The sequence below is a fragment of the Elgaria multicarinata genome, chromosome 9, assembly GCF_023053635.1.
Source record: "Elgaria multicarinata webbii isolate HBS135686 ecotype San Diego chromosome 9, rElgMul1.1.pri, whole genome shotgun sequence".
Taxonomy (NCBI): domain Eukaryota; kingdom Metazoa; phylum Chordata; class Lepidosauria; order Squamata; family Anguidae; genus Elgaria; species Elgaria multicarinata.
Genome location: NC_086179.1, coordinates 35,282,843 through 35,309,133, shown reverse-complemented (window position 1 = coordinate 35,309,133; position 26,291 = coordinate 35,282,843). Strand labels below are relative to the sequence as shown.

Below are 26,291 nucleotides of genomic sequence, written 5' to 3'. Positions count from 1 at the left end.
GAGGACACCAAGTTGGGGAAGGCTACTCTGTATTATGTCACCCCTTAAGTCCTTTCTCCTAAACTGAAGAGGCAGAACCTCTTTCAGCCTAAGGGCAGAGTTCAATTTCGGAGAAGCTCTCAGGGACCCCATTCAAGTGGTGGGGTGGGCCAAAGGCAGTGGGAGTGAGCCCAACGTGACCAAAGATAGCAGCATGTTTTAGCTTAAATGTCTTGCTGCCAGTAACTAAGGCTTAGGGGAGGCATTTCAGCCCATTAGAATGGGGGTGCAGAAGAGCTGGGAAACCAGCAAATGATTGGTGGTGGTTGGGGGAGGAATTTGGGCATCTGGGGAAACCCAGAGGGCCAGACTAGGAGACCAAGGGGACTAGATTGGGACATTCTGCACCCCTGCCTTAAACTTTCCTTACAGAGAAGAAGGTGCTCCAACCTTTTGATTATTTTGCTTATGTTTTTCTGAATCGTTCTCAGCTCTACAATAGCCTTTTTGAGATTAGACAATCAGACTTCTACATCACGAATGTAGCTGTACCATGCATTATAAAGGCATTATTGTATTTGCAGTTTTATATTTCATTTGCTGATGATCTGTAGCATGGAATTTGCCTTTCTCTTTTTTTATACCACTTGTGCACCCAAGTACAAAAGACAAATCTCTCTTCCCCACCCTATTTTGACCCATGCTACCTCAGAATAAATGTGCATAGCAATAACAGGGCGCTGAATAAACGGTGCATATCTATCTCCATAACACGCAACTCCTTAACCCATTTAATAATGTTGACTCGTTTTGAAGGAAGTATGCTTAAGATTTCAGCTGTGCTGGGCAGTCCCTAAACTGGCTTACTCAGAAGTAAGGCTTTCTGAGTTCAATGATAATTGCAGTTTGATTAGAACTTGCACATTTTTACTTACGAGATCCATTGAGTTTGGCAGGACATGGGTGCTTCCAGACAGACTTTTATTCTGCAAGTTGTCCTGCTTCATTCACAGAATTTTGTGGGGGGTGGGAGGGTTAGTTCCAAGCAATATTGTCTTACATTTCTGACTCTCCTGTGTTTTGATACTCTTCTTCCAACTCCCCTCCCCCCCCCCACAGAAAACCCATTAAGAAAAGAAAGATGAAATAGTTGCATAATGTCTTTTGATTGGCAGAGCTAACTGCCCTCCTGTTTGGAACCATCCTTGCTTGGAGAGAAGTAGGCATAAGACTGCGGTTCCAGAATGATAAAATATACATTTTGTGTATTTTAAAATTATAATCAAGCTAATATGATTTAAAACTTCTTTTCCCACAGTTTGAATGAAATGTATAAAACAAATAACAGTAGCAGGAAAGTTAATGGTGGAACAGAATGAAAGACAACATTGTGGCATAGCTGAGGTCTTTTTAAAAACCTTTGAACACACTGCTATCCTAGTGAACAATGAATAACTCTCACTGACATATATATTAGTGGGGAAAGGACTTTTTTCCTTATAAAGTAACCCCTTCCCGTTCCACATGAAGGAAATCTTAGATTTTAAAACGTGTTTGAAAACTCATCTGTTTTCCATAGCTTTTGGTATTTTAGCCTGATTTACTGTTCTCATTGCTATGATTATTCCCTTATTTCTGTTTTGTGTACCCCCTTCTCCCCTTCATATGTTTTAATGTGATTTTAGATTATAAGCCTCTAGGCAGGGTATTGCTGTTTTATTTGTACAGAACCAAGTACATTGTTGGTGCTATATTAATAATAATAATAATAATAATAATAATAATAATAATAATGAAATTAAGTATCCCTAGTTTAAATCACTTCAAACCAATCATACTCTAAGGGTTTAGGACCAATACAGTGAAAAGGATTGTATAAAAATGTGTTTTAATGGAAATATGTTTTCCCCACTCTTCCAATTTTTTAGGGTTTATTTCAAGAGGAAAGATGGAATTTGTAACTACTGAATCATTTGTGAGCCCTTTAAAGGGATTCTTGATATTGCCACCAGCAACACAAGAAAAGAAAAGTGAAACCATATATTGCAAATTAGATGACAAACCACGTCGTATCCTTTGTTCACCCAATATATGCTTGAATAAAGACATGGCTTGTATATACCTAAACATTTCTATTTTACTTTTGATTTAGTTTAAAGGTATTTTCTGCTATACTAATAGTTATTAGATGCCTTCCCAACCCCATTTTCTAAGAGGTGATGGTGCGATCAGTTTTGGGTGATCCTGAGTAAGTCACTGACCTGGTTCCCACAATCACCACAGCCCATCATGGCTTATTAGCCACTGTGGTGTGCAGCACTTGTGGGTGCCAGGTTGCTAATCCAAGCCTTCTGCTGCTAGGAGAATGCAAAGAGAGACTAATGAAGACTGGGTTCAGATAACATGACAACCAATGGCGATTTAAATAGTCAACAGTTGGTTATTTAACCCACCATGGGTTACTGTGTTGTGTGGTTGGAGTTCCCAGAATAAATAAGCCATGTATGAATTCAGTGATGTTAGCATGTCGGTAGACAGGAGTGGGGAACAGACCCAGACCATTGTTCTGTGTATTACCAGATCAGCTTTCTAGCCAGTCTTATTTCTGATTCCTGCAAGAAATATAAACATTTTACAAAGAAGAAAGAACATTTAAGTAAAGATATTAAGAAATAAATTTAGCAGGAAATTCTTATACCTCTTTAAAAGCTTTTAAAAAAAACCTTAATGAAGATCTGTTAGCATACATCATTGGCAGCATACGAAACGTGAACCAGAAAATCACTCATTTAGAATGGGGACTGAAAAAAATGGACAGTAGTGACTTAGTGAGTAAAGAGATTTTCCAGCACATGATGCAAGGAATCTTTTAGACAAGTAGTTTAACAAACTATCTTATGTAGCCTTTTTGATGACAAACTGAAAATCAACTCGTTTTTTTTAAGTGGAGGGAAGCCCCAGATTAGTATGTATGTAGCTGAGTTGGTCCAGAAAATGAGGTATATACGAAGTGCAATGGTGCTGTTAAAAGTTGTTAAACTTTTATGTACTTCATGCATAGGTCTTCACACCACACAAAAGACAAAATTAGGTATTAAATGTTTGGGAGGAGGGCTGATGGCTAATTGACTGCATCAATTGCTCTTCAAACAAAAGATGTGAGAGTGAAGCAGACTATCCTTACGAGATTATAGGTAGTTAAATGCATAGAGGCTCACATTTCTTTAAGCCTGAATAAATAAAACATACACAGAAACAACGGGCACAATCCCTCCAATATTAAGCACTTTTAAGTCTCACTGATTTTAGTGGGAAAGATTTTAGTATGTTACCTTTTCCATTGAAATAAATGGGCCTTAAAGGTACTTAATGCTGACTGAATGCTGTACAAAACAATAATGAGAGAATAAAGCATTTATCTCTTGAATTTGACCACCATCTTTGAATCTCCTGAATGGGACTTTTGTGAACCAAAGAAATTAGAAGAGGTGAGAGGGAGAAAATGGAAAAGCAATGGTAGAAATGGAGGAAATATTAGAAAAAGCAAAAAGAAGGAACAGTTGTGTATTGGCATTCCAGGCATGTTTACTCTGAAGTAGTACTTCCTAATAAATGTGCTTTGGGTTACAGCCCTATTTACTAGAACTCATATAATTGCTTCAGAGATATTCCTCAAGCTTGGACTAAAGCTCAGCGTAAAAAGTATGATAAAATAGTGAAGCAATTAATAATGCCTATAGGTGCACCCTTCCTAGGAAATTACTGTCAAACCACAGTGTACTGTTATTGTTGTTATTGAAGGTGATTGAGGATGGACTGAAGAGGCATCAAACACAGAGGACTTCTAGAAAAGTGTTGAGGGAAAGCAGGGTGAAAGGTAGGGACAACTACTATGAAATATTTAAATGTTTCTCCTTCAAAAAAATTTTTTTCATTAGAACATATTTCTAATGAATATGTTCTAATGAAAATATGTTAGAGTAAATTCCTATTTTATCACTGTGTTCCAATTCAGATGTCATGCTAAACCATGATTTGTACTAACCATAGTTAAGAACTCACACTATGTTGTGAGCTTACAGACCTACATGAGGCAAACCATGGTTTAGAGCTGTTTGCTTTGCTTTTCCATCCATTCAGCTCTCAGCTTCAAAAGAACAAATGTTCACTCCTGTCTCCATGGTGCAGCAGCCGCTTGAGGTGAAGCAATTCCCTTCTGCCAAATGGTGCAGTACCATTTGGGAACAGAGCAATGGCCATTGGTGTGCAGACAACAGGTTCAAGGGGTTCAACTGAGCACCCTAATCCGTCGCCGCCAGCCCGCGCTGTGAGCAACTTGAGGTTGAGTTCCAGCACAGGCTCTGGCGTTCAGGCTGCAGGGCTTTGCTATCATTAAATCTCCCCCCCCTTCCCTCCCTGAGATCAGTATCTCTCTTGGCTGTTTTCTGCTGCGTTCTCTCTCTCTCTCTCTCTCTCTCTCTCTCTCTCTCTCTCTCTCTCTCTCTCTCTCGCACACACACACACACACACAGAAGAAAAACTATTTAATTTTATGTATGAACTTGGTCTCTCTAAAACGGAGGAGATAGGAGTCCTTCTGTGCAAAGAAAGGGTTAATGCATAGCTCACTTAACCCTTGCCTGGCCAGCTCCTTCTGAGCAGGTGCAGTTTGTGTCCATAGCAGGAGCAGCAGCATGTCCTGTCGCGAGGCGCATTGTGTTCGGTGGGAGGGCTCCAGAGACAGATTCAAAAGTATCAGCAGCAACAAGAAACTGGTATGTTCTTATTGCTATTTTTGTTTGTTTGTTTGTTTGTGGTTGCTGATCTCCTCTGTTCACTTTTGTTTCAGCAAAATCCATTCCCATCATAGTCCCATCTTTTCATGGGGTTGTTTGCACTGCCATGTTGGGTACAAATGTATTGGGGTTTGGTGTGTGGGGGGGATTTGTAGACTGAGAAATTCATGTGTGTGTATGTGAGAGAGAGAGAGAGAGAGAGCGATGGGGTATATTCAGAAATCCTATGTAGGTCTGCTCAAAAGTAAGTTTCGTTAAATTCAGTGGGACTTACTCCCATGTAAACTTGCATGTGTATGAGAGAAATGGGTGTTTTCCATCCCCCACGTCTGCTTTAAATGTTGCAAGTTGCTGGGTTGAACTCTTCTTAAATTTGGGCTTAAAATCCATTTTGTTTTGCTTTGTAAAGCATCTCAGTCATATTGTGAACATGTGGTGTGTTTTTTTTAAAAAAAACCTTTCCTTTTTGTAGTGCAAGTTAACACATAGACCTTGTTAAATTCCTCCTGTTTGTTGGGCCACAGTTAAAACACACACACCTGTGATTGTATGTAATCCAAACTGTCTCACTTGCATTGACTTTACTTGCCTACTGCCTCAGTTTGCCTATGTGTGAAATGGGTTGCTTCCTCTCCCATTGCATTCAATAAGTAGGCTTTGCCACAAACTGCTTTCTCTGTGTTATTCTGGAGAAATTTCTGGGAGGAGGGGTGACTCCCTCGGCTCTTGCCTCCAGTGACCTCACTTTCCGCCCCACCAGTTAGGTAACTAAGGTTTGGGGTGTGTGAAGCGGAGGCCTTCATAACAGTATCCCCCTTCAAACCCCTGATGCCTAAACTTATTCTTGGCAGTTTTCCAACCTATACTCCAGCACCAGCAGTCAGAGCTAGCTAGATCACACACCCCACCTATTGCCTTCCCACAATTTCCAATGCAAAAAGGGAAAATAGGGCCATATCATAGCAATACACCAGATCCCCAGTAAGTGTGTTTAGGATAGGTGCCTTTTTGTGCTTTACAGTGCAGGGGTGTGTGTGTGGAGAAATTTTATAGCAAAAAATAGTATTCAGAGTCTCTGTTTTAAAATGTGTATTATTAAAGTACAGATTACTTGTTAATTAAAAAAATACAGTTTACTTCAGTTGTTTATTTCATTTGTTTGATGAATGAAAAAAAGTCCTTTATTACTGTATGTTCAATCAATGTTTACCTTAAAAAAAAATCCCTGGCCGAACCAACTAATGAAGTGTGCTGCGCACGCCTATGGCAATGGCCCTAATGCTGCTTTGTCAAAGATTTGTGAATTACAAACCATGGTTTGGCATTATGTTTGAATGCAGCTATCGTTTCTCACAGAACTGAGCTTGAATGTGGACTGGGATATTAATTGGTGGAATCTATATTTTTAAAATGTGTAACTAACACCTCTAAAAAAAATCCCATTTAGAGCTTTAAGGACACCGTTCTATGTATGTTTAGACAGAAAAGTCTTGCAACTCCCAGCATTGCCCAACCAGGATTGCACCTTAAAACAACCAAAGAGAAAACATCTTGTATGTAGAGAGTGCATCTGAAGATTTTGAACTTATTGGGCAAGTGACAGGACTTTGAGAATATAATCTCTAATGTCATAAATTCATGTATGCTTCAACTGAAGTGTTGAGGAGTCCCTTTATGTTTATTGGAACATGATTTGTGTATATTTCCCTTATTTTGTGCTTTGTGGATTACCTTTCAGTGCAGCAATTTGTCATCCATCTTGGTAGACAATTCATTGTGTTGATTTAGCACACAGGAACAGACCCCCCGGCGCCAAATGTGGCCCCTGGGTCCCAATCCAACCCTCTGGGTTTCCTCAGATAGCCACACACCATTTCTTCTGGTGTCATCCTCTTTCTTCGGATAATAATCATTTGATAATTCCCCAGCTTTTGTGAAGTTTTCCTCCCCATTCTAAAATGTTGAAATCCCTCTCTTAAGACCTGGGAGCTGTCTATAAGCAGGAAAAGCCCCACGGTGGCTGTGGATCTGCGCTGTGTCAGACGACGCTGGTGCAGCTTCAAAGCCACTCCAGAGTCCGTCCCCCCTCTGAAGCTGTGCATTGAAAAGGTTGGGGATTTACCCTGACTTTCTCAATGGGAGCAATGTCAGTATGGTGCTTCCGTCGTCTGACGTTGCTCAAGGGTCAATTCGAGGCCAATCCGGGTGCAGTGCCTGGTGGAAGGCGACCTGTGATTGGTTGCCTTCCACCAGGAAGAAGGTGGGAGTGGTTCTGGTCCCCATATGGCCGCCCAGAAACCCCATGCTTCCTCCTCAGCGTCGGGATTACCCGATGCCACCCCCTGGGGACATGGTGCTGTGAAGACACCCCCTTAGTCAGTGGCAGTAAGAGCTTTAAGTTAAAATATCCTGGTATTTTGTGCATCCCTTCTGCATTTTGTGCATTCACTCCTGCCCACTACTGGAATGCAGCTGCTAAAAGCTGCTCCGAATTGAGTTTGGTTGTTGTGCTGAAAAAGGTTCTGCACCTTTGATTTAGGGAGCTCCTGTAACTTGAAATACAATGAAGTGGATATAAGGTAACAGCTTCTCCTAGTCGATAATCTTTGAGCTCGCTTATTTTGTGTTGTCATTGCTGTGACATTGCTCACTGCAGCAGTCAAGTGTTTCCTAAAGAGTAAGGCTGAAACATACGTATTCTTACCAGGAGGTAAGCCTCACTGAACTCAAATGGACTCACTAAGCTCACACATTTAGGATAGGGATGGAAATCACTAGGGCGCTTCACTTACACTAGATGCACTGGCACAAATTCAATTTTTTTTCTTAAACAAGAACTATGAGTGGGTAGGTATAAACTGTATAGCTTTAATTAGCCTCTGGCGAATGCTTTTGTCTCATGTAAGCCTCTGTGGAGAGTTAGCATGGTGAAGTGTAGCGGCTAGCTTGCTGGACGTGAGTCAAAACTGCTGTGTTCAAATCCTCACTCAGCCAAGAAGTTTGCTAGGTAGCCTGGGGGCAAGCCAGCCACTGTTTTTCAGCCAAACCTACTTCCTAGGCTGTTGTGAGGATAAATGGGGATACCACCATACACTCTGCCTTGAGCTTCCTGGAGGAAGTATTGGATACAAACATGATGTTAAACATTAAACTTTTGCCCCACCTTTCGTTGACGGGGCTGAGGGTGACATGCAGACACGGTTGTCCTAGTCTCCTCCACCCCTCTTTTATTCTCACAACAGTTCTGTGAGGTAGACTTGGCTGAGAGATGCTGGTGCAAGGTCACCCAGTGGGGTGCATGGCTGAGGAGAGCACTGATCCTAGGTATCAGTCCAGCTTTCTGTCCCCTGTGCCACCCTGGTTCTTGGTCTGTATGTGGACTCACTCCATCCTAGGTTGAGGGCAACATCAAAGCAAACCACAGCCATGGAACAAACCCAAGTCAGCTGTGCCTGGATCATTATATGCAGATAGCTCTCTCTGCTTTGCATCCATTTGAGCCACATTGCCATTGAGCTATATTAAAGTATAATTAAAACCTGGCACAGGCATATTACTGCTTTACCCTCGAGTCCTGGTTGAGCTGAAATATCTGCAAATGACAAACCCAGTGCTCTGACTTAACTAGTTTCCCAGGGAATGATTATCCATTATATTGTGAGATGCTATTCAAACACTCTGTATGCCTCCCCCACCACCTCTTACATTGCAGAGAAAGACCAGAAGGTGTTGCAGAAGACTGTCGGCCATGGTTCGGAGATTGAAATTTTAATCGCTCAGGGCAAAATAGCTCAGAAAAAGGTATGGATCAGGAGTTGCCCTTTCCCGTGCATGTTTGGGTTAGCATTCAGGAAGTGGCAAAATCTTTGCAATTTAAAATGGTCAGGAAGTGTGAGCTTTATTGTGAGATGAGTGCCTAGAAGAAGGCATACTGGATCAGATCGTTGGGCTTTCTAGCCTATCCTCACCCAGCCTTCCCCAACATGGCACCCTCCAGTTGAGTTGGATTGCAGCTCTATAGGGAATTATAGGAGTTGCAGTCCAACACATCAGGGAAAGCCCTGGGGTTGGTGCACGGTGGCACCACCTCAATTATATGGCACAGCAGCCAACTCGCACCCACCTCAGGGCTTTCCCGCAAAACTATGAAGAAAAAAAATTGGTGACTTACCCTGACTTTTTTCTCCAGAGCGAGGCGATTATAGAGCATCTGCCATCTATCCTCATTCTGGAGTTGTGGCAGAGGTATAGTCAGGTGGATGGTGACCCCTGATAGGTCACTGTCCACCGGGGCAGGGGGCAGGCCCAGCCACCGGAAACCCCGGGCTTTTGCTGTTGTGTCAGGATTAGCCTCCGCCACCCCAAAGCTGCAAAAGTGCAGGGTTTTCCTTATTGTGGTGGCCACCTGCCGTTGTATGGACAGCCCCCTGGAGGGCGCCAAGTTAGCGATGGCTGTTCTAGCCCATTATGCACACTTCTAGAATCATAGAATCATAGAATAGTAGAGTTGGAAGGGTCCTATAAGGCCATCAAGTCCAACCTCCTGCTCAGTACAGGAATCCACGTTAAAGCATCCCTGACAGATGGCTGTCCAGCTGCCACTTGAATGCCTCTAGTGTGGGAGAGCTCACATAAGAACATAAGAATTGCCATGCTGGATCAGACCAAGGGTCCATCTAGTCCAGCACTCTGTTCACATAGTGGCCAACCAGCCATCGGCCAGGGATGAATAATCAGGACATGGTACAACAGCACCCTGCCACCCATGTTCCCCAGCAACTGGTGCACAAAGGTGTACTGCCTCAAATACTGGAAATAGCACACAACCATCAGGGCTAGTAGCCATTGATAACCCACGACCTCCCTATGTAATTGGTTCCATCATTGCTTCCTTCATATTATACTAATCCTTCGTATTCATATTCTGCTTTTTGTGCATTGTAAAAGCTTATCCTGTTATAGTCCATGGAATAGCCCTTCTGTTTAGGTCATCTTCTTCTTGCAGATGTCAGCTGAGGAGGAGGGCCAAACTAGACATGACACTGCGCCTTAGATTTGTTTATAGTTAATGGCTGCCAAGATGATGGTGGTGGGTTTTCATTGGGACTGTGTATGGGGAAGGTGTTTTTTTTTAACCCATTCCTTCCCCACCACAGGCCCAACGAAATACCCCTATCCCACCGTGGCTGTTATTAGCTACTGGAGGAAAGCTCACATTGGTGTGAATGAGAGTTTCCTTCTCAAGTCTCATGCCAGCTTGCATCTGCCTGGAGCTGGCTTTTCTCCTGGAGAAATGGATAGCAGTGGCCTGGAGTGTCCTTGCAAAGCTTTGGTTAATACACCAATTGCAGCCTCTTTTTTTTTTTTTTTTGTGAAAACAGATCTAGCCACAGTTATGCATGCCTTGGTTACTTTGAAGTTGGACTACTGTAACATGCTCAATGTGAGGCTTTTGTTAGATTGTAAAAACATCAGTTAGCACAAAAAGCAGGTGATAATGTGATACTGATATTGCACATGGGGAGATGGTGAAACAGCCCCTCCCATGATGTCTCCCTTCAATCTAGTTCAGAGTCTCCTGTGGCTATTTTAGAGTAAATAATCCACGCTACAGATATACTTAACTATATGCAAATAGTACTACGCAAATAGTACTTATGTTGTACTAGTGTAAAAGGCTGACACCAATAACAAATCTCAATAACATAAACATTATAAATCACCAACATATTAATATTATAAAAGACCCAAATATGGGTCTTCGGTAAGGAGTCTGAGTCTTTTTCAAGTTCATACAAGTGCTTGATGGCTTCTGCTTTCCCCAGAAAGAGTTGGTCAGATTCCAGCTTGAAGCATTAATAGGCTTTAGTTTTTCCAAAATTATTATATAGTCACACTCTTTATTAACTTTAGAGTAGAAACCAAAATGTTTGAGAGACTCCATGAAGGGTCTCCTGTGTAACATGTAGTTTGACCCATAGTTGCTGAGGTCAGTGAGGATCTTCATTTTTACTGGACAAATCCCCCCAATAGAGTCCCAGGGGATGTCTATATGTGGGGAAAGCCCCAGGGTGACTCCACAGTGGTGCTGTGTTATTTATATGACACAAGCCACTTCAGTGCCATCCCAGGGCTTTCCGAAATAGAAAAGTTGGGGACTTAACCCAACTTTTTTCTGTGGAGCAAGGCAACGATGGTGCATCTCCATCTGTCACCTTGCTCTGGACTTGCAGCGGAGGTGTGGCCGGGCTGATGGTGACCCCAGATTGGTCGCCATCTGTCCAGACATGGGAGAGGGGCCGGGCCAGCGAGCAGAATGGCTGCTGGAACACCTCTGCGCGTCCTCCAGCATTGGGAGAAACAAACGGCGTCAGGGAAAGCTCCAAGTGGGGGAAAAACAGGGGGAAAGGGAGGTACATGCAGACAGGAGGGAGCAGCACTTGTGCAGAGCTGTGGCAGAGTGTGGAACAGCACGCACGAGGGGCGGGGGGTGTCCTCCTCCTCTGTTACAAACCCCACGCTTGTTCCTTGCAGTGGGGACAAACCTGCAGGAGCGCAAGTGCGGAGGTTTGGGGGCTCACGGTGCCAATGGGCTGTCGTATAGACAGCCCCCCAGAAATTTTGGAATGGCAACAGGTTGCCTTTGGAATGCTACTTGAGTTGGTTTGCAGACATTCTTGATTTCTCATGTATTGCTTCTTCCTTTGATTCCTAGATGGTAACAGAAAAGGATAAACTTGTGGAATTGTATCAATACCCAGGGTACTGTAAGGAAGAACTCACCCTTCTGCCAAATGGAGTAGAGCTTGATGAAATATTGGAGAAGGTGATTCGTGCCCAGAGTAAAACAATAATTGGGAAGGTATGCTAAATACTTCAAACATTCATGAATATGTGGCAGTTTGGCATGTGATAATAGCAGTGGATTGATGGTGTAGACATGTACATGCTTTTTGGGTGTGCATGTACATGGTGCGAAAATGTATGGCGTGGCTGCAATTTGCATCTGGAATCTTTGGCCACCTGATAGGGCCCACTGTTGATACCTTCCCTGGGCACCCTTATTTTTATTTATTTTTTTGTCCTGACACTCTGCACAGCACTAGATGGCTGAATCAAGCTGACATTTTAATTAAAATGGTGTCCATGCCAAGCCACTTGGCATGGCTTGGAGAGCTGCCACTACAGCTAGATAAGGCCCATTGGTAGACTGGGACAGAGGGCACTTGAGGACATTTTGCCCAGGACCCCCTCAAACCTGGAGCCAACCCAGATGTATGGACTAGTTCAGACATAATGATCTCAGCCTAATAAACCATGGTTTATTCGACTGAGAACGAGCGTTGTGCCTTTGCACTCCCTGCTGCTCTTCCATCCTCCATTCTGTCTCATGCCACAACTGAAAAATTCCATGATTTGTTAAACAACAGTTTCCCATTTCGTCCAAACTTGGAAACGGTGGTTTAATTGTGGAGTACAACCCAGGATATGAAACTGGTGGATGTGGGTGGTATTTTTTTCTGGCTTGTAGCGGGAAACTGCAGTTTAACAAACTCTGGACATTTGCAAAAAAGATGGGAAGAGGGAACACAAAGGCAGAGTACTAACACTCTCTCTAATAAAACATGGTTTATTAGACTGATGTCATTACTCCAGAACTGAGCAGTGAGTCTTAAATGTTCTTCATAGGTTCCAACCTAGACTAATTACTCAGCTCATGCCACAACCTCATTGAGCTGGAGTCCTGATATTTAATGTGACTTAACCCCATGGAATTCATTGCTTGAATTCATTCTGATTTATTTATTTTTATTTATTTAAGGATTTTTATGCCGCCATTCAGCCAAAAAAGGCTCTCACGGCGGCTTACAAAAGTATTTCTTCTGATGTAGCATGGCTGTGTCTTAAAAAAAAGGAGACAGACTGAAAAGTGCAGAAAGCCATTCTTTTCATTAAATCTTTTTTTTTAAAAAAAAAATTTAGACCACGATGGTTTAATTTCCTTATAGACAAAGTGGACTGTGAAGATGCTGCGCAGGTTTCTCGGTGCTCCATGCATCCAAGCTATTTTGCTGGACAGTTTCTGGTGGCAGTTTCTACACCTCTATCATGTAAGGCAAAAGGCTAAATATTGGGGTATTGGTAGACTATTCCTCCTGATTTTTCACTTCTAGCAAACTGTTCAGTTTTTTCTGAGATGGTGCATTCCTGCTGTAAGCAGTTTGAATTGCTGTCATCCCCCTCTGAAAAACCTCTGTTTCCTAAGTCAAATTGTCTGATGACTGTGGGAGATTTTAAAACTTTTCTTTGTATGGAGAACTTCCATGAGTTATCTGGATATTGCAGGCCGTCTGGAATTGAGGCTAGGAATGTGAAGAGGAGATAGATGGGCTAGTCCAGGAGGAGAAAAAGATAAAATCAGGATTTATTTTTTAAAATCCTATTCTCCTTTCCACTATAAAAATATTGAAGGCAGCTTACAATAAACATTAAAATCTTGCAATATCTACTGAAGTAGAGCTACACTTATAAAACCTAGAAACATAGGATAGAAACCACTGGTGTTAGTTAAAAGCTTAGGTAGAAGCTTGAGTAGACAGGACAGACTTGGCCTGTGACCAAAATGATAATGAGCTCCATCACACCAGCGATTTATCGCACACTTGCCATGCCTGGTATGTGGATTTGCAACGTGGTACTCACATGATGTTGTCCCTGTCCTGCACTCATCTCTCCCCTTCCCCCCTTTGTTGTGTTTTATTTTGCTGCGGGGAAAGTCTGGATTATTTTCCCCTCTCGCTTTTTCCTTTGTTGGGAGTGTGTGCTAATGGAGTCTTCCTGACAAAAGGGCAGGGCGGTTCTCCTCCTCCAGCATGGTCATCGTAGGGACTTGTTAGTCAATTGAATGGACTTTTTAGTGCTCCTACACCCACCACCATTGCCCGCAGACACAGAGCCCAGATGAAACCTTAAATCAGTAATTGCTAGATAACAAAGCCAGAGCGAGGGGGGAAGACACCACGCCCATCAGAGTACCACAACCAATGAACTGGAGGAGGAAGGAGAAGGGGAGGGGTGGAGTGGAAGAGCAAACAAGCAACAACCCATGTGAAAGGGACCATATGTGATGGAGCCCTTGACACACTTATGAAATGGAAGTAAAAAAACCTCAGAGGTAAACCAGAGGGGGAAAAATAGGTGTGATGGAGCCCAATATCAAGGGTGTCAGATGAACCTCAGGAATCTTCAGATAACTGGGGTCACAGACCTTTAGGATCTATAGATCAACACTACCACTATGAATTATGCCCAGAAACAAACAGGAAGCCAAGCTATATATTTCAGTACCAAATAGCTGTGATCACTATAGCAAACTCCAATAAATGGTCCTCTTGAACCAGTTAAAGTTTCTGAATGCTTTCAAAGGCTATCCCATGTATAAGTACCTTTACCTTAGGCTATCTGAGTGTAGACTACAGTTTAACTTCCTGGAACCTCCTCACCATGTCATGATGGGTAAACCAATGCGTCTTCAGTAACCCTTCAATTTATTTCTCTCCCAATAGCCGAATCGAGAGATTCAGGGACATTTGTTTGAACGCATTGCAGAAAATTATTCCCGCGCTCTCTTGGGCTGTCATAAGGTTTCAAACCAGGAACACCTCCTTACAGTGAGTAGGCAAAGTTTTTTTTTTTTAAAAAAAGGAGGTATCAGACTTCAAACTGGGAAGCAGCAGTGGATAGCCTGGTTTAAAGAAAGCACGTTGCCTTAAGCCTGATGTGATGCTTTAGATTTCATCCATACTGGAAGAACTTATTAAAAACAACAGTTAACGTCTAGGGCTTAGTCTAAGTCCTATTCATTTCAATGGGCCTACTCTAAGTCAGACTAACTTTGGATACAACTCTAGGATTCCAAAAAAACCCAAAAGCAGCTGAGTTGGCCATAAGACAAAATCCAAAATCCATGTAGTACATTAGGCCAACTCAAACATCTCAAAAATGTGCGTGCTTTCGAGACTCTAGAATTGTAGCACTGTTGATCACTACCTAGAAATTTCTGGTTGCTGCTCAACGCTTGATAGGCTCAAACTGTATGTTGGAGGAATAGGTATGAAGAAGGGAAATGGCGCCATCATCTTTCCCCAGTTCTCAGCTGTTGTTGATGCTTCCCCCTCACAAGAACATGAGAAAAGGTTTTATGGTGGATTGAAACCTCATCTGGGTTTCTGTTTCCACTGGTAGCCATGTCCTTCTGGGAGGCTTAAAAACAGGGCATGTTGGCAAGAGTCCTTCCTTGTTTGCTGTGGGTTTTCATTGCTCTGAATGTGGAAGTCCCCTTTAGCTTATCACAGCTAATAGTTGTCAATCAACCTAATTTCTTTGAATATCTGCAATCAGTTTTTTTAATCATCCAGTCATCCAACAGCAGCACATCCTGTACTCCACCCTTTCTGTTTATAGCATGCTGTATGCTCAGTCAGAGTTGTGTGTCCAAGTGCCAAATTAGATGTAGTACCGTTAGCAATTATGTGAATTTTTTAGAGAGTAAAGAACAGGCATGTGGGGGGCAGGGTGGGAGGAGACATAGCAGATCAAGATCCTGGGGGTGGCCTGGCCTCCTGAGCCTCAACTCTGCCCTGCATGAACTGAGAATGTGACAGATCGGCCGCAGCACTCTTGTGATTGTGCCTTGCTAGGAAAGATTGGTTACAGGGAACAAGCCGACCTTCAGGGGAAGATTGTCCACTGTTAGTCACCTTCTCATTAAGGAACCCTTGAGAAGTTTTTTAAGGAAGCCTGGGGTTCCTGGAACAGTTTGAAAAATTACGTGATTAAAAATTTGCATAATCAATGCACAGTTACAGTAGCCATTTTATTTGAGTTGTACTCCCCCCCCTTTTCTTGCGTCTTTAGTTTTTCCCATCGCTGCTGAGTCAAGCTGTGTACACCTGCTTCTGCTACTGTTTCCCGAGGTCCTGGTTCAATACATGTGAATTCAAAGCCCAGCTCTGTGATGTATTCTCCGAGTGGTTAGGAGGTGAGATGCTCTCTTTGTTTAAGGGGAAGCCATGCCAACTGTGTAAGCTTTGGCTGGTGATTCGTGTTCCAGACTCTGTACACAATGCAGCAACATATTTTGGGCAATCCTTCAAAGTGTCGTTACCAGTTAAACCATGTTCAGTCATGTTCAGTCAAAGTGTCTCTGGTGTTTTCAACCTGCCCCCCTGGCTTCCTTCTCTTATCCTAAGCTGGGATGCAAAGAATTGCTCAGCTACTTATAACTGCCAGAGGTTAACTGTGTTAGTCTGTTGAAGCAAAGACTAATACATCTGTTATGGCATATGCTTTTATTCTCTGCTTTTATCTACCTCCTAAGATGATCAATTTATTTATTTATTACATTTTTATACCGCCCAATAGCCAAGCTCTCTGGGCAGTTCACAAAAATTAAAACCATTAAGAACATAATAAAACATCCAACAATCTAAAAACCCAAATACAAAATACAATATAAAAAGCTTATACCATAATATCAAATATCAATATCAATATTGATAATATTTGATAATATCAATATCAAAGCTTATGCCATAATAAAAATTGTTAGTCTTTAAGGTGCTACAAGACTCTTTGTTGTTTCAACTAGTTATGTGTGCATATGCTGAATGAGAATGCTGAGAGTCAAACAAATCTGTTGCAGTCAAACAAATCTGGAAGGCACCAGGTTCAGCAAGCCGGCCATTTAGCATACCTCGGCCCTTGGGCATGCCTAAAGTAGTTCACTGGATCCTGGCAGTAATCTTGGGAACAATAAGTAAGCTCTGTGTTTGTTAAAGAGAGAGATCATTTAACCAAAACAAAATATTACCTTCAAAACATTACTTGCAAAGTGATACTGCTCTATTCATTTCAATTGGTTCAATTCTTTGAATACTTTTGATGAAGTTCTTGTTTTTTCACTAATGTTCTGTGCCTTTCTGCCCCCCATTTTTATTTTCCAACATAAAAACAATCATATGTAACACTGTCCAATAAATTAAGAATTATTTAAATGATAAGAATGATTGGATTCTTTTGCTTCTCACTGTCAATCCTTTCTTCCCCCTGCTCCCAATACAGGTACCTTGCATGCACCAGGAAGTTACAGTAAATGGGATTACTCCCAGCTGGAACCAGAGCGATCCAGGAGAGAAGATATGCTGGCAGGAAAGGGGAAAATGAGGACTGGTAAGTGCCCTCACTGAATTGACCTCCTCTCTCAACAAACTGCACTCATGTCCTGCTTGTGGGTTCCCTGTCAACAGCTGTTCATCCACTGAACAGAATGCTGGACTAGATGGGCCTGATCCAGCATGGCTCTTCTTATGTTCTTAAATTTAGATAAAGCAGATATCAGCTATTTTAAATGAAATACCTTGTCTTTCCATCCATTACTAGGGCAAGTATTGTACTGCAGAGAAATAAACTGCCCCAATAAAAGCATCTGCTAAACTCCCTGCTCCCAATTCTATTTGACTTTGTAGAGAATAGGCATTTAGGGTGGGGAGGGTGCTGTTTCTCCCCCCCCCCTTTTTTAATAGTGTAGTAGCAAGAAGGGAGAAATAGATAAAGTGATACTACTCCCTTATGGGTAGTAGTGCAACCCATAAGGGAGGGACATATAGCCATGCCAAACATGGGAGTTCTTCTTAATCATTGGAGCCTTTTACATTGTCTCAATGCTTTTCACATATCTGTGATATTATTACTTTTATTAATATTTATATCCTGCTTAGTTCAAGGCATACATAGTTCTACCCTCTACCCCATTTCATGTTATCCTCAGTGACTGGCCCAAAGCCGCTCACTCAGCTTGAGTGGGTAGTTGAACCTGGGTCTCCCCAGTTCTAGTCCAATACTCTAACTGCCCTGCACTGTTACTGGTTCTCACATAAGACTTGAAACTTTCTTTAAATTACTGGTATTCTCAAGATGGTGTGCTTGTTGTCATTTTGTGCAGAATTCCATGTAAAGTTCCTCATATGCAGGCATTTGGCAAGATAACAACCTGACTTTATTCCCTTTTCTATTTTGGTAGGATTCTTTTTCTCGATGAATAGAATATACAAGAGTCCACAGTTCTTTAGTGCCTACATGGCTAGTTTAGAATTCTTTGGGGTCAGCTTCCTCAGGAGCCTCTTAATTGTAGTGGTAAAGGAAGAAAAAATGTGATGCCATTCCTCAAGCAAGGGCAGTGTCTAGCTTTTCCAGGCAAAATCCTCATCATTTCATCAAGGTTGTGAAAAATCCTAATAAGCACAAACATTGGAGTGGAACAATACTTAGTCACAGTTCGGATAGTCCCATTGAAATGGGATTTAAGTTAAACCTGACTTAAGTGTCCCATTGACTTCAAATGTTCTACTCTAACTATGACCCAGGGAGTGTCTTCACGGGCCAGATTAGTGCTGTGTCCTTCGGAAAACCCACACTTTCCCTTCCCCAGGGTGATGTCCTGATGCCGAGAAGGGAGCACGGGGTTTCTGGGTGGCCATCCAGGGACCAGAGCCGTCCCCGCCTTCTTCTTGGTGGAAAGCAAGCAACCACAGGTCGCCTTTCACCAGGCACCGTCTGGCTACACCTCTGTTGAGACTCCAGAGCAAGTCTTTGGGGTTGTCTTGATGCCGTCTTGCACGTCCTTGCCTCACTTCACTCCGGAGAAAAAAGTCGGGGTAAGCCCTGGGCTGGATGCACAATTGCAGTGTCATTGTATAATCGATGCAGCAGCACCATGCACCCATCCAGGGGCTTTCTGAGCATTTAGACAGCCCCCAAGTCTGCAAGTAAAATGCATGCATCGTAGACAGTAAGTACTGTGTCCCAGGCAGAGAGAGAATTACCCATCTAATAAATTTTAGGCTATAGATAAGAGAAATTTTGAGACGTCTCCTTGATTTTCACAGACTCTGATGTTTCCTTTGGCTGCAAGGAAGTTAGTACTGTGGAGAAGCTCCCCAAACAGGTAAAATATTATTTCATGTATGTGCATTAGTATTAGGAAGGGAACCGTTCATACGGGTGCTACGTTCTGTTCTGTTTGAGGGTGAAAGATCTTGCCTGAGTGTTCAGGATCAGATTTCGTGTCGGTAATCTTCAGAAAATTATACCAATAACTTTTCCCATTAAACTGCTGCAGGTAGAATCAGAGCAAGAAAAAGAGAAAGGGGAAAGTGTATGTATTTTCAATGAGAAATGGCATGGTGAAGAGGACTGGCTGTGTGAATGGGTGTTGCAATCAGCTTCTGCAGATGCTTGTGGCTAAATACTTTAGAACCGTTAACATTGCTTTTGGACTGAAATGCCTCCCATTGCTGTGCTTTTGTCACAGGCAGCTATGGAATAGTGCCTGTGACATCACTTATGACAAGCAAAACACCTTGCTTGGGGCAGTTTTAGAACTATTGAGTTTGATAAGTAAGGGCGAGCACTGACCCACTTGATCAGGTGAATGCTCATGTAGCCCTTTAAAAAATAAGAAAAAGTATTAAGATGCCTGGTCCTACAGCAGTGTCTTGCCATTTTAAGCCCTTTCCTCTTCCTTTTAAAACTTTTTTTTTAACTTGAAGACTGTGCCAACCCACTTACCACACCATAACACAACACACACCTCCAAGTTCACTCCTACCCTCCCAAAGGCCAGATGTCCAAACATGATGCGGTCTGAATTTTTTCTTCGTCTCTCTTTTTGTGATTTAGAAACGCTTATCTTTACAAAATGTTGTTAGGAAGCACATGGAAGCAGCCAAGAATCCTATTACCAGGAAAACAGATCAGCAGCAGCTGTCCAAAAGAGGTAGCACACTGAAAAGTTAAAGAAATGTACTCTGTTTAAAAGAGCCCTCCACTTTGTTTTCATACTACTGTGCAGCATTGATGTGGCATGCTTTCTTCAAGTATATGTGCTGTCTCATTTTTATATCTGCCTGTCCATACCCCTATGATTTTAAAAAAAGGATACAGATGAGTTAATTGGTTGGTTTTGTCATGCAAGTATAGGGGGACAGCCTTATACAGTTGGTATGCACTGAAGAGAAGTAATGGTGTGCTTGACTGAAGAATAACACAGAACATCTTCAGGATCCTACGGCCTTTTCTGTGCTACTCTATTCCTGCACCTGAGTGTATCCGTTCAGCTCAAGAGCAGGGTAATATCCAAATAGAGACCGGAAGGAGGTTTGCCTGCCACCAAGAGGCATCCTAATATAGAGTTCTACTCAGGATCCTTTCTCTAAGTATGGTTCAGGTCAGGGCCCTACCAGTGTCACCTGATTCAGTCAGGTGGACCACAAAAGCCCTCAGCTGCTGCTTAGATGCTGCTGGTGTGAAAACATGATGGAACCGCTCCTGTTTTCTAGTTCTAGCACCCCTGCTGTTCAGCATTTGGCCCTCTGACTCTTGGCCTCTCTATATCCATTTTAAAAGCCCCATGGTAGCGCTGCATCGGTGATACGACGCTGCTGCCAATTCACTGCAACTACAAGGCTTTCCCGCAACGTTGCTCGTTTAAAAAGTTGGTGACCTTCTGCCATCTCACCTCGCTGCAGCATCAAGCCTGGGCAGAAGGCAACCTCTGATTGGTTGCCAGAATCCAGGCAGAAGGCAAGGGGGCAGACACAGAGAGTGGAATGGTCGCCAGAAAGCCCACGCTGCCTCATGCCATTGGGATTACTCGCAGCCACCCCACAGCAGCGAAAGCGTGGGTTTTCCCCCAAAATGGCAGCAACATGACGCCATCAAGGTAGCCCCTTGATAACTGTGCTGGTGCTGTCAAACAGCTCACCTGCTGGTCAGTGCTTGGGGTGCCAGGCCTCTGACTCTCAACAGGCCTTGCTGACTTGGCTGGATTACTTTCCTGCCTAGTCCAGAGGCAAGGAATAGGACAGTGCTGTTTTAAGTGGTACTGCTTGACGTTTAAGCAACGATGAGAGGGATGAAAGACTCTGGAAGAATTTGGGCCTATAGCTAGATTAATCAGTGTCTGGTGTTACTAGAGGGCTAGCAAAATGTTTGGAAGTTTTCACATGTATATGTAGCATTATTCCATAAAGGAATATATAGTATAGACTATACATTAAATCCAGAAATCCATACTTTTTCCAGAATGAAATAATATATATCTATATCATATGCCTAGAAGTGCCCTTATTTATACTTTTAATAATTCATTGGTCCTGCATAGATGTTAAATAAATGGTTGGGGTCAGGATTCCTCACCTCACCCCACACCCCAGGGTCTGTCCAACATCTGAACATTTTTCTCTGGGGGCCTAGGAAAATAGAGATTGCACTGTATGTAGGCCCAGCCCACACTATCTAGCTACTTGGATTCTGAGATTTACAAATTGAGCAGTTTGGGCTTACATATGATGAGCTCTACACAACCTGCCATGACCACATGTAAGAGTGCATTGACCTATGGACTCCTTGAAATGTAAAGGAGAGCCCCTTGTTCTATAGATAGAACAATATATTTGCTCACTTACAAATTGATTGATTTATCACATTAGTGTACTGTCCAATAGCCAGAGCTCTCTGGGTGCTTCACAACAATGAAAAAATGCCATTTTCTTTCATTTCTGAAATAGAAGAATTTCTCCCTTGGGTAAATGATGGATTTGTTCAGATGTATGTTTCCTTCCTTTGTTGATACATTAATTGGATATATTATTCCAATTAAATAGACATCTTGCATAACGACTGATTAATAATTGTCAAATGGCTGTTTTTTTCCTAGGACAAATGCGTCATTTTGATTCTCGCTCTGTGCCATGTGATGACGAGCTTAAAGAGAAGAAATCATGGAACAAAAGCCGAAGCTCACAAAAAAAGAAGCTAAAGTTTGCTTTGCTTTCTCGAGAGGTGATATATTTGATGGAGAGGGGAAATCTTAAAATGCCACAGTTACTAGTGGATCTGGATGAGATAATAATATATTCCTTACTGCTGACACCAATATACCATTTAAATGCAGGAGAGAAAAAATTGCAGATTCTTTTCAATTATCTCAGAGAACAAGCTTGATTGGGTTGTTGAGGGGGGAGGGCTTGAGACACACAAGCACAAATCAGAACTCCCAAGGCAATGAAACAGAAATTGAAGATTTGGAATAGACTGATAAGCCACACAACTTTTATAAATCAGAAGCAGTTCAAGATTACCTACGAACTGGTTCATATTTGATAACAGCCCCTACGGGAGTGTGAGGGGTCACAGTTAGGCTGAAAAGATGGCATTGTCTATTTAGAGAGACTAGCTGTAGTTGGGCATCATGATAAACCATGGTTTATCATGCCAGGAATGAGCCCAGCTGAGCCTCAGGTTTGTGCCCTCGCTTTCCTCCAGCCTGGCTACAAGGAGGAGTTCAGAAGCTTTTGCTTTCATTTTTTATTAACTGTAGTTTAGTATTATGGCCAAAACCTAAATTTCGGTTAATCTTAAGTATGGTTTGTTTGAAACAAGCCAACTGCATAACCCGCAGTTTGAAGTTGGCATGTTTCAAACACACCATAGTTAAGATTCACTACAGTTCATTGGGTTCAGATGGTACGATAAGCTGTGGTTAATCAATTGGGTTCAGATGGTAGGCTAAGCTGCTGGAGGAGGCGCAGGGTGCACATAAGCCCAAACCTCACCTAGGTTTGTTCCCATCATGATAAAGCAGATAGGGTACATATGGCTCTCTAGAGCTTGTTGGACTGCATCTCCCATCAGCCCTAGCCAGCATAGCTAATAGTGAGGGACCACAGGGAATTGCAGTCCAATGACCTCTGAAGGACTACATGTTCCCCATCCCTGGGATCCATCATAGTTTGTTGTGTTGCACTGGGACATCACAACAAACTATGATGGATCCCAGGGATGGGGAACATGTGGTCCTTCAGGTGGGGACTTTATATGTGGCTGAAGCAATTTGCCTAAAAAAAGAACTACCAAAATCACATAAATCAGCTCAAAAAAAGGACTACCAAAATCACATAAATCATGTGGCTGTATAGAAAGGGCTCACATGGGGTTTACGATCAAGTATAAACATGTTCTACAGGGGAGGATGTTATCTTACTATGCAAATGAAGGTAGAAAATCAGTCAGATTAGGGATTCAACAGTAGCTGTATGCAAGCGTTTCCTTGCTTGCATGTGTGGTAAAGTGGGGTGGGAGACTTGAGCGTGCATATAAGCCCTGCCCCAATGTCCATGCATGCCCATTTGCCAGTTGGACTTTTGCTCATTGAGTGTGAAGGTCTGAAAAAGGCTCTTTATAAGTATGTTCAGTTTAATGCACTTTTGGAGTTACTGTGATCACGAACTTTGCCTGATCAGGCTTTCTGATCATAGAGCTCAGGGCCTGCACTGGTCCTGCTCCCAGCAGCCCTGCCAGTGGATTACATCAGACACTGACTAGTCAATTAATTGGTGTGCATTTTCTACAATGTTGTGATCCTTCTTCTAAGTCATGACACATGTTTCTGGTGCACAGAAATTGTCTGGTTAAATAGCCACACAAAAACAAGATGTCAGCAATGGCATTTGTAGACAGGTTTAAATGAATTAGTAAAGTTGTAGCATGACTGCTCACTCAAAATAAAAGCCGTTACAGCTATAAGATGCATATTATATTCCCAGATCTGGCTTTAAAGAAAATGACATCCATCCTCATTTATCCTTTAGTCACACCCAGCCTGTTGTGGTCCTGAGTTCACCTGGCATCTTTTGAATATTGGCGGAAACAGCCCGCTCATTCAGCACTTCCTTCAGAAACGGCATGCTACATCAAAGGCAGGATGTGACATCTTTTTGCCCAGGAGGGAGATCTGCAAGCCAATACCATATCCTTACGATGTACACAGAGGAAATAAGGATATTAAGCACTGAGTTGCATTTACAGTATTCTGGTCCACACAGGCCAAATTGCATGTTTGGGACAACTGCAGAACTGCATCTCCCCCTGCAAAGCAGAAGGAAAAGGGTCATGTAATTCTTGGCCCTGTGTTTTTGGCCCATTTACATGATTCTGCTCTGAATCTGCTCTGAAGTCCCTGTTAGATTTCACTATTTAAAGATAGTGGCCACAATCCAATACATGAATCATAGAATCATAGAATAGCAGAGTTGGAAGGGGCCTATAAGGCCATCGAGTCCAACCCCCTGCTCAATGCAGGAATCCACCCTAAAGCATCCCTGAGAGATGGTTGTCCAGCTGCCTCTTGAAGGCCTCTAGTGTGGGAGGCCAGTGGGAGGAGTAAGTATGTGCTGGATTCAGTTTCGTTAGTTGGTTAATAGGCATGATATAAATATCAATAACTAAACTTCTTGAGGCGGCTTGCAATATCTTTAAAATACACACACAAAAGACAGGTAGGATATTAGAGTTCCTCACTGGGCAGGGCTTCCTCACCCAGGATGTTGCTACTGCAATTCCTGGCAGCAGACACAAGAATTACTAGGCAAAGTCTCTCGCCTCTGCCACCCTGTCTTTAGATGTCCTAGTTGCTACTCTGCTGTAGCATTTCTGGGTCATGACAGGTATTGAAGAACATAACTCAGGCCTAGAAATGGCAGCTGAAAGAACCAAACATTAAGTATCCCTCACAGGCAGGGCCGGCGCTACCATTCGGCCAACTAGGCAGCCGACTAAGACGCAGGTGGTGGGCGGGGCGCTTGAACAAGGTGCTTCTTTTTTGCGGGCTGGCCTAGCCCCCTCCCTCCCCGCCCCCAGCCAGGCCACCCGAATCTCCTGGAAACCCACAGGCCCCGCTGAAGACCCACCTGCCTGGTTGTTCTCTTTCCAGCTCCTCCTTTCCTTCTCCAGATCGTGTTTTCTAGCTAGATCTCCCCCTCCATATCTGAACTTTGAAGAGATGGACTAGAGGGTCAAGCTATTAAGAGTAGGTGGGAAAGGGTTAGGGTTGGCACAGCAACGTAACGAGGCGGCTTTTTCCCTCTCAGGTTGGGAGGAAGGGAAGGCTCCTCAGAGGGGTGCAGTACTTCCCTTTAAGGGTCACAGTTTTATACAAATTAGCTGTTTTAAGAAAAAACATAAAAGGAAAATATAATAGTTCAGAAACTCTTCTTGAACAGCTGAATTGAATTTGGCAGGGGGGGGTTGCGTGCAAGTAGCTCGCCTTGCCTAGGGCGCAAAATAGTCTGGCACCGGCTCTGCTCACAGGAGTAGGGCTTCCTTCTCCAAGTTGCTGCTGAAGTTCCTCAGCTTGTGGGGCTGATGTAGTAATAATTATGTATAGTGTAATAATAAAATGTAAATATAATGCATTATTTGTAAATATGCCACTTTCCAGAGTTTTATTTTTAGATCATTAGGAAATATGCATTGTTCTCCAAGGTACACTTGAGCAAAGAAATTAGAGTAAAATTGTCCTTTACACCCAAAATCACGGATTCTGCACAGACATACGCGGAAGTGATCAAGGAAGGTTTTCATATACTCGAGGAGAGGCACAAAGCCTTCACAAAAACCTATTGGAGACACTGGAGAGAAATGAAGAATTTTGACCAACAGTGCAAGGATAACCAGGAAATTTTCAGGTACTTAAAGAGCTTGTTAATCAGAGTTTCAAAAGTGAAGGAGACAGGATACCCTAAAGCCCTTTTCAGGTTCAGGTTCTTACAACTGTATATGCATAGCAGTTCCTTATTTATTTAATCACACTAATCATGACCCTAGTTGGTTCATACATCCTTGTATTTTTGTCATTCTTGGTGTTTATATTGCAGTGGCCTACAGTTAAATAAGCATGTATTTATTGTTCACATGTTGTCTCATGGTATTACACGTTTGTAGTGTGGATTTGGCATTTTCGCAGCACTTAAAAATTTAATATTTTTAACTGAAAAATTCCCAGTATAATGCATTTATAAACCTACAAATATCTTTTGTGATGATCAGCACAGCTCTCATTGAAGATGCCTGCACAACTGAATAGGTCTTTTTTTAGGGTTCTTTTTTTAATGTTCTGTTCCCCTTCAACATGGTTGCCTACGCATCCAATGCATGTGGATAAGATATGTTATTGTTTTAGGAAAAGGCCTTGCAAAATATCATACTGCTGAAATGCAGTTTGAGCATGGGAAAAACCCTAAAGAGGCCTTTAGCTAAAGATTGAAACAAAGTTTTCTGCAAAATAATCACATTCTGGGTTTCTCTTTAGCTTTCTTGAATTAATAGGACTTTCTTCTTCCTATGCAGTTCAAGTTAATTTCAAGGATAGTTAATTTCACTTTTTCTTTTGTTACCTTACTCCATAGACAGGAGATGCAAGAAGAGATGAAAAGAAATCAGGCCCAAAAGCAGAAAGAGTTACTTGCTCCTCCCCTAGATGGACTGAACACTTCACGCAAGATTTCATTCAGCTTACCGGAAATGACATAGTAGTTAATTTACTCATCTGGGAGACATACTAGTTAACTTACATGTGAGCTTTGCAACAGATTTTATTTGTTTTCAAATAAATCTGGA

At 42.5% G+C, this 26,291-nt stretch overlaps 1 protein-coding gene across 1 annotated transcript; it reads left to right on the top strand.

Moving 5' to 3' along the window:
• Positions 1–1,914: 1,914 nt before the first annotated feature.
• FAM227A (family with sequence similarity 227 member A) lies at positions 1,915–26,291 on the top strand. The gene is made up of 15 exons (XM_063134435.1): positions 1,915–2,048; positions 2,722–2,807; positions 3,781–3,856; positions 8,488–8,576; positions 11,491–11,637; positions 12,785–12,886; positions 14,342–14,446; positions 15,693–15,816; positions 16,899–17,006; positions 18,722–18,780; positions 19,515–19,611; positions 21,553–21,677; positions 23,486–23,643; positions 25,211–25,360; positions 26,081–26,291. The coding sequence occupies exons 1-15, from the start codon at positions 1,928–1,930 to the stop codon at positions 26,202–26,204; spliced, it is 1,671 nt and encodes a 556-aa protein (XP_062990505.1). The 5' UTR covers positions 1,915–1,927; the 3' UTR covers positions 26,205–26,291.

What these genes read in the sequence shown, in the direction of transcription:
- FAM227A (XM_063134435.1), top strand. Translation starts at nt 1,928, where the DNA reads ATGGAATTTGTAACTACTGAATCATTTGTGAGCCCTTTAAAGGGATTC. An exon ending in ATTCTCCGAGTGGTTAGGAG is followed by an intron (nt 15,817 to 16,898) that starts GTGAGATGCTCT and finishes CTCCCAATACAG; the next exon opens with GTACCTTGCATGCACCAGGA. An exon ending in GATAACCAGGAAATTTTCAG is followed by an intron (nt 25,361 to 26,080) that starts GTACTTAAAGAG and finishes CTTACTCCATAG; the next exon opens with ACAGGAGATGCAAGAAGAGA.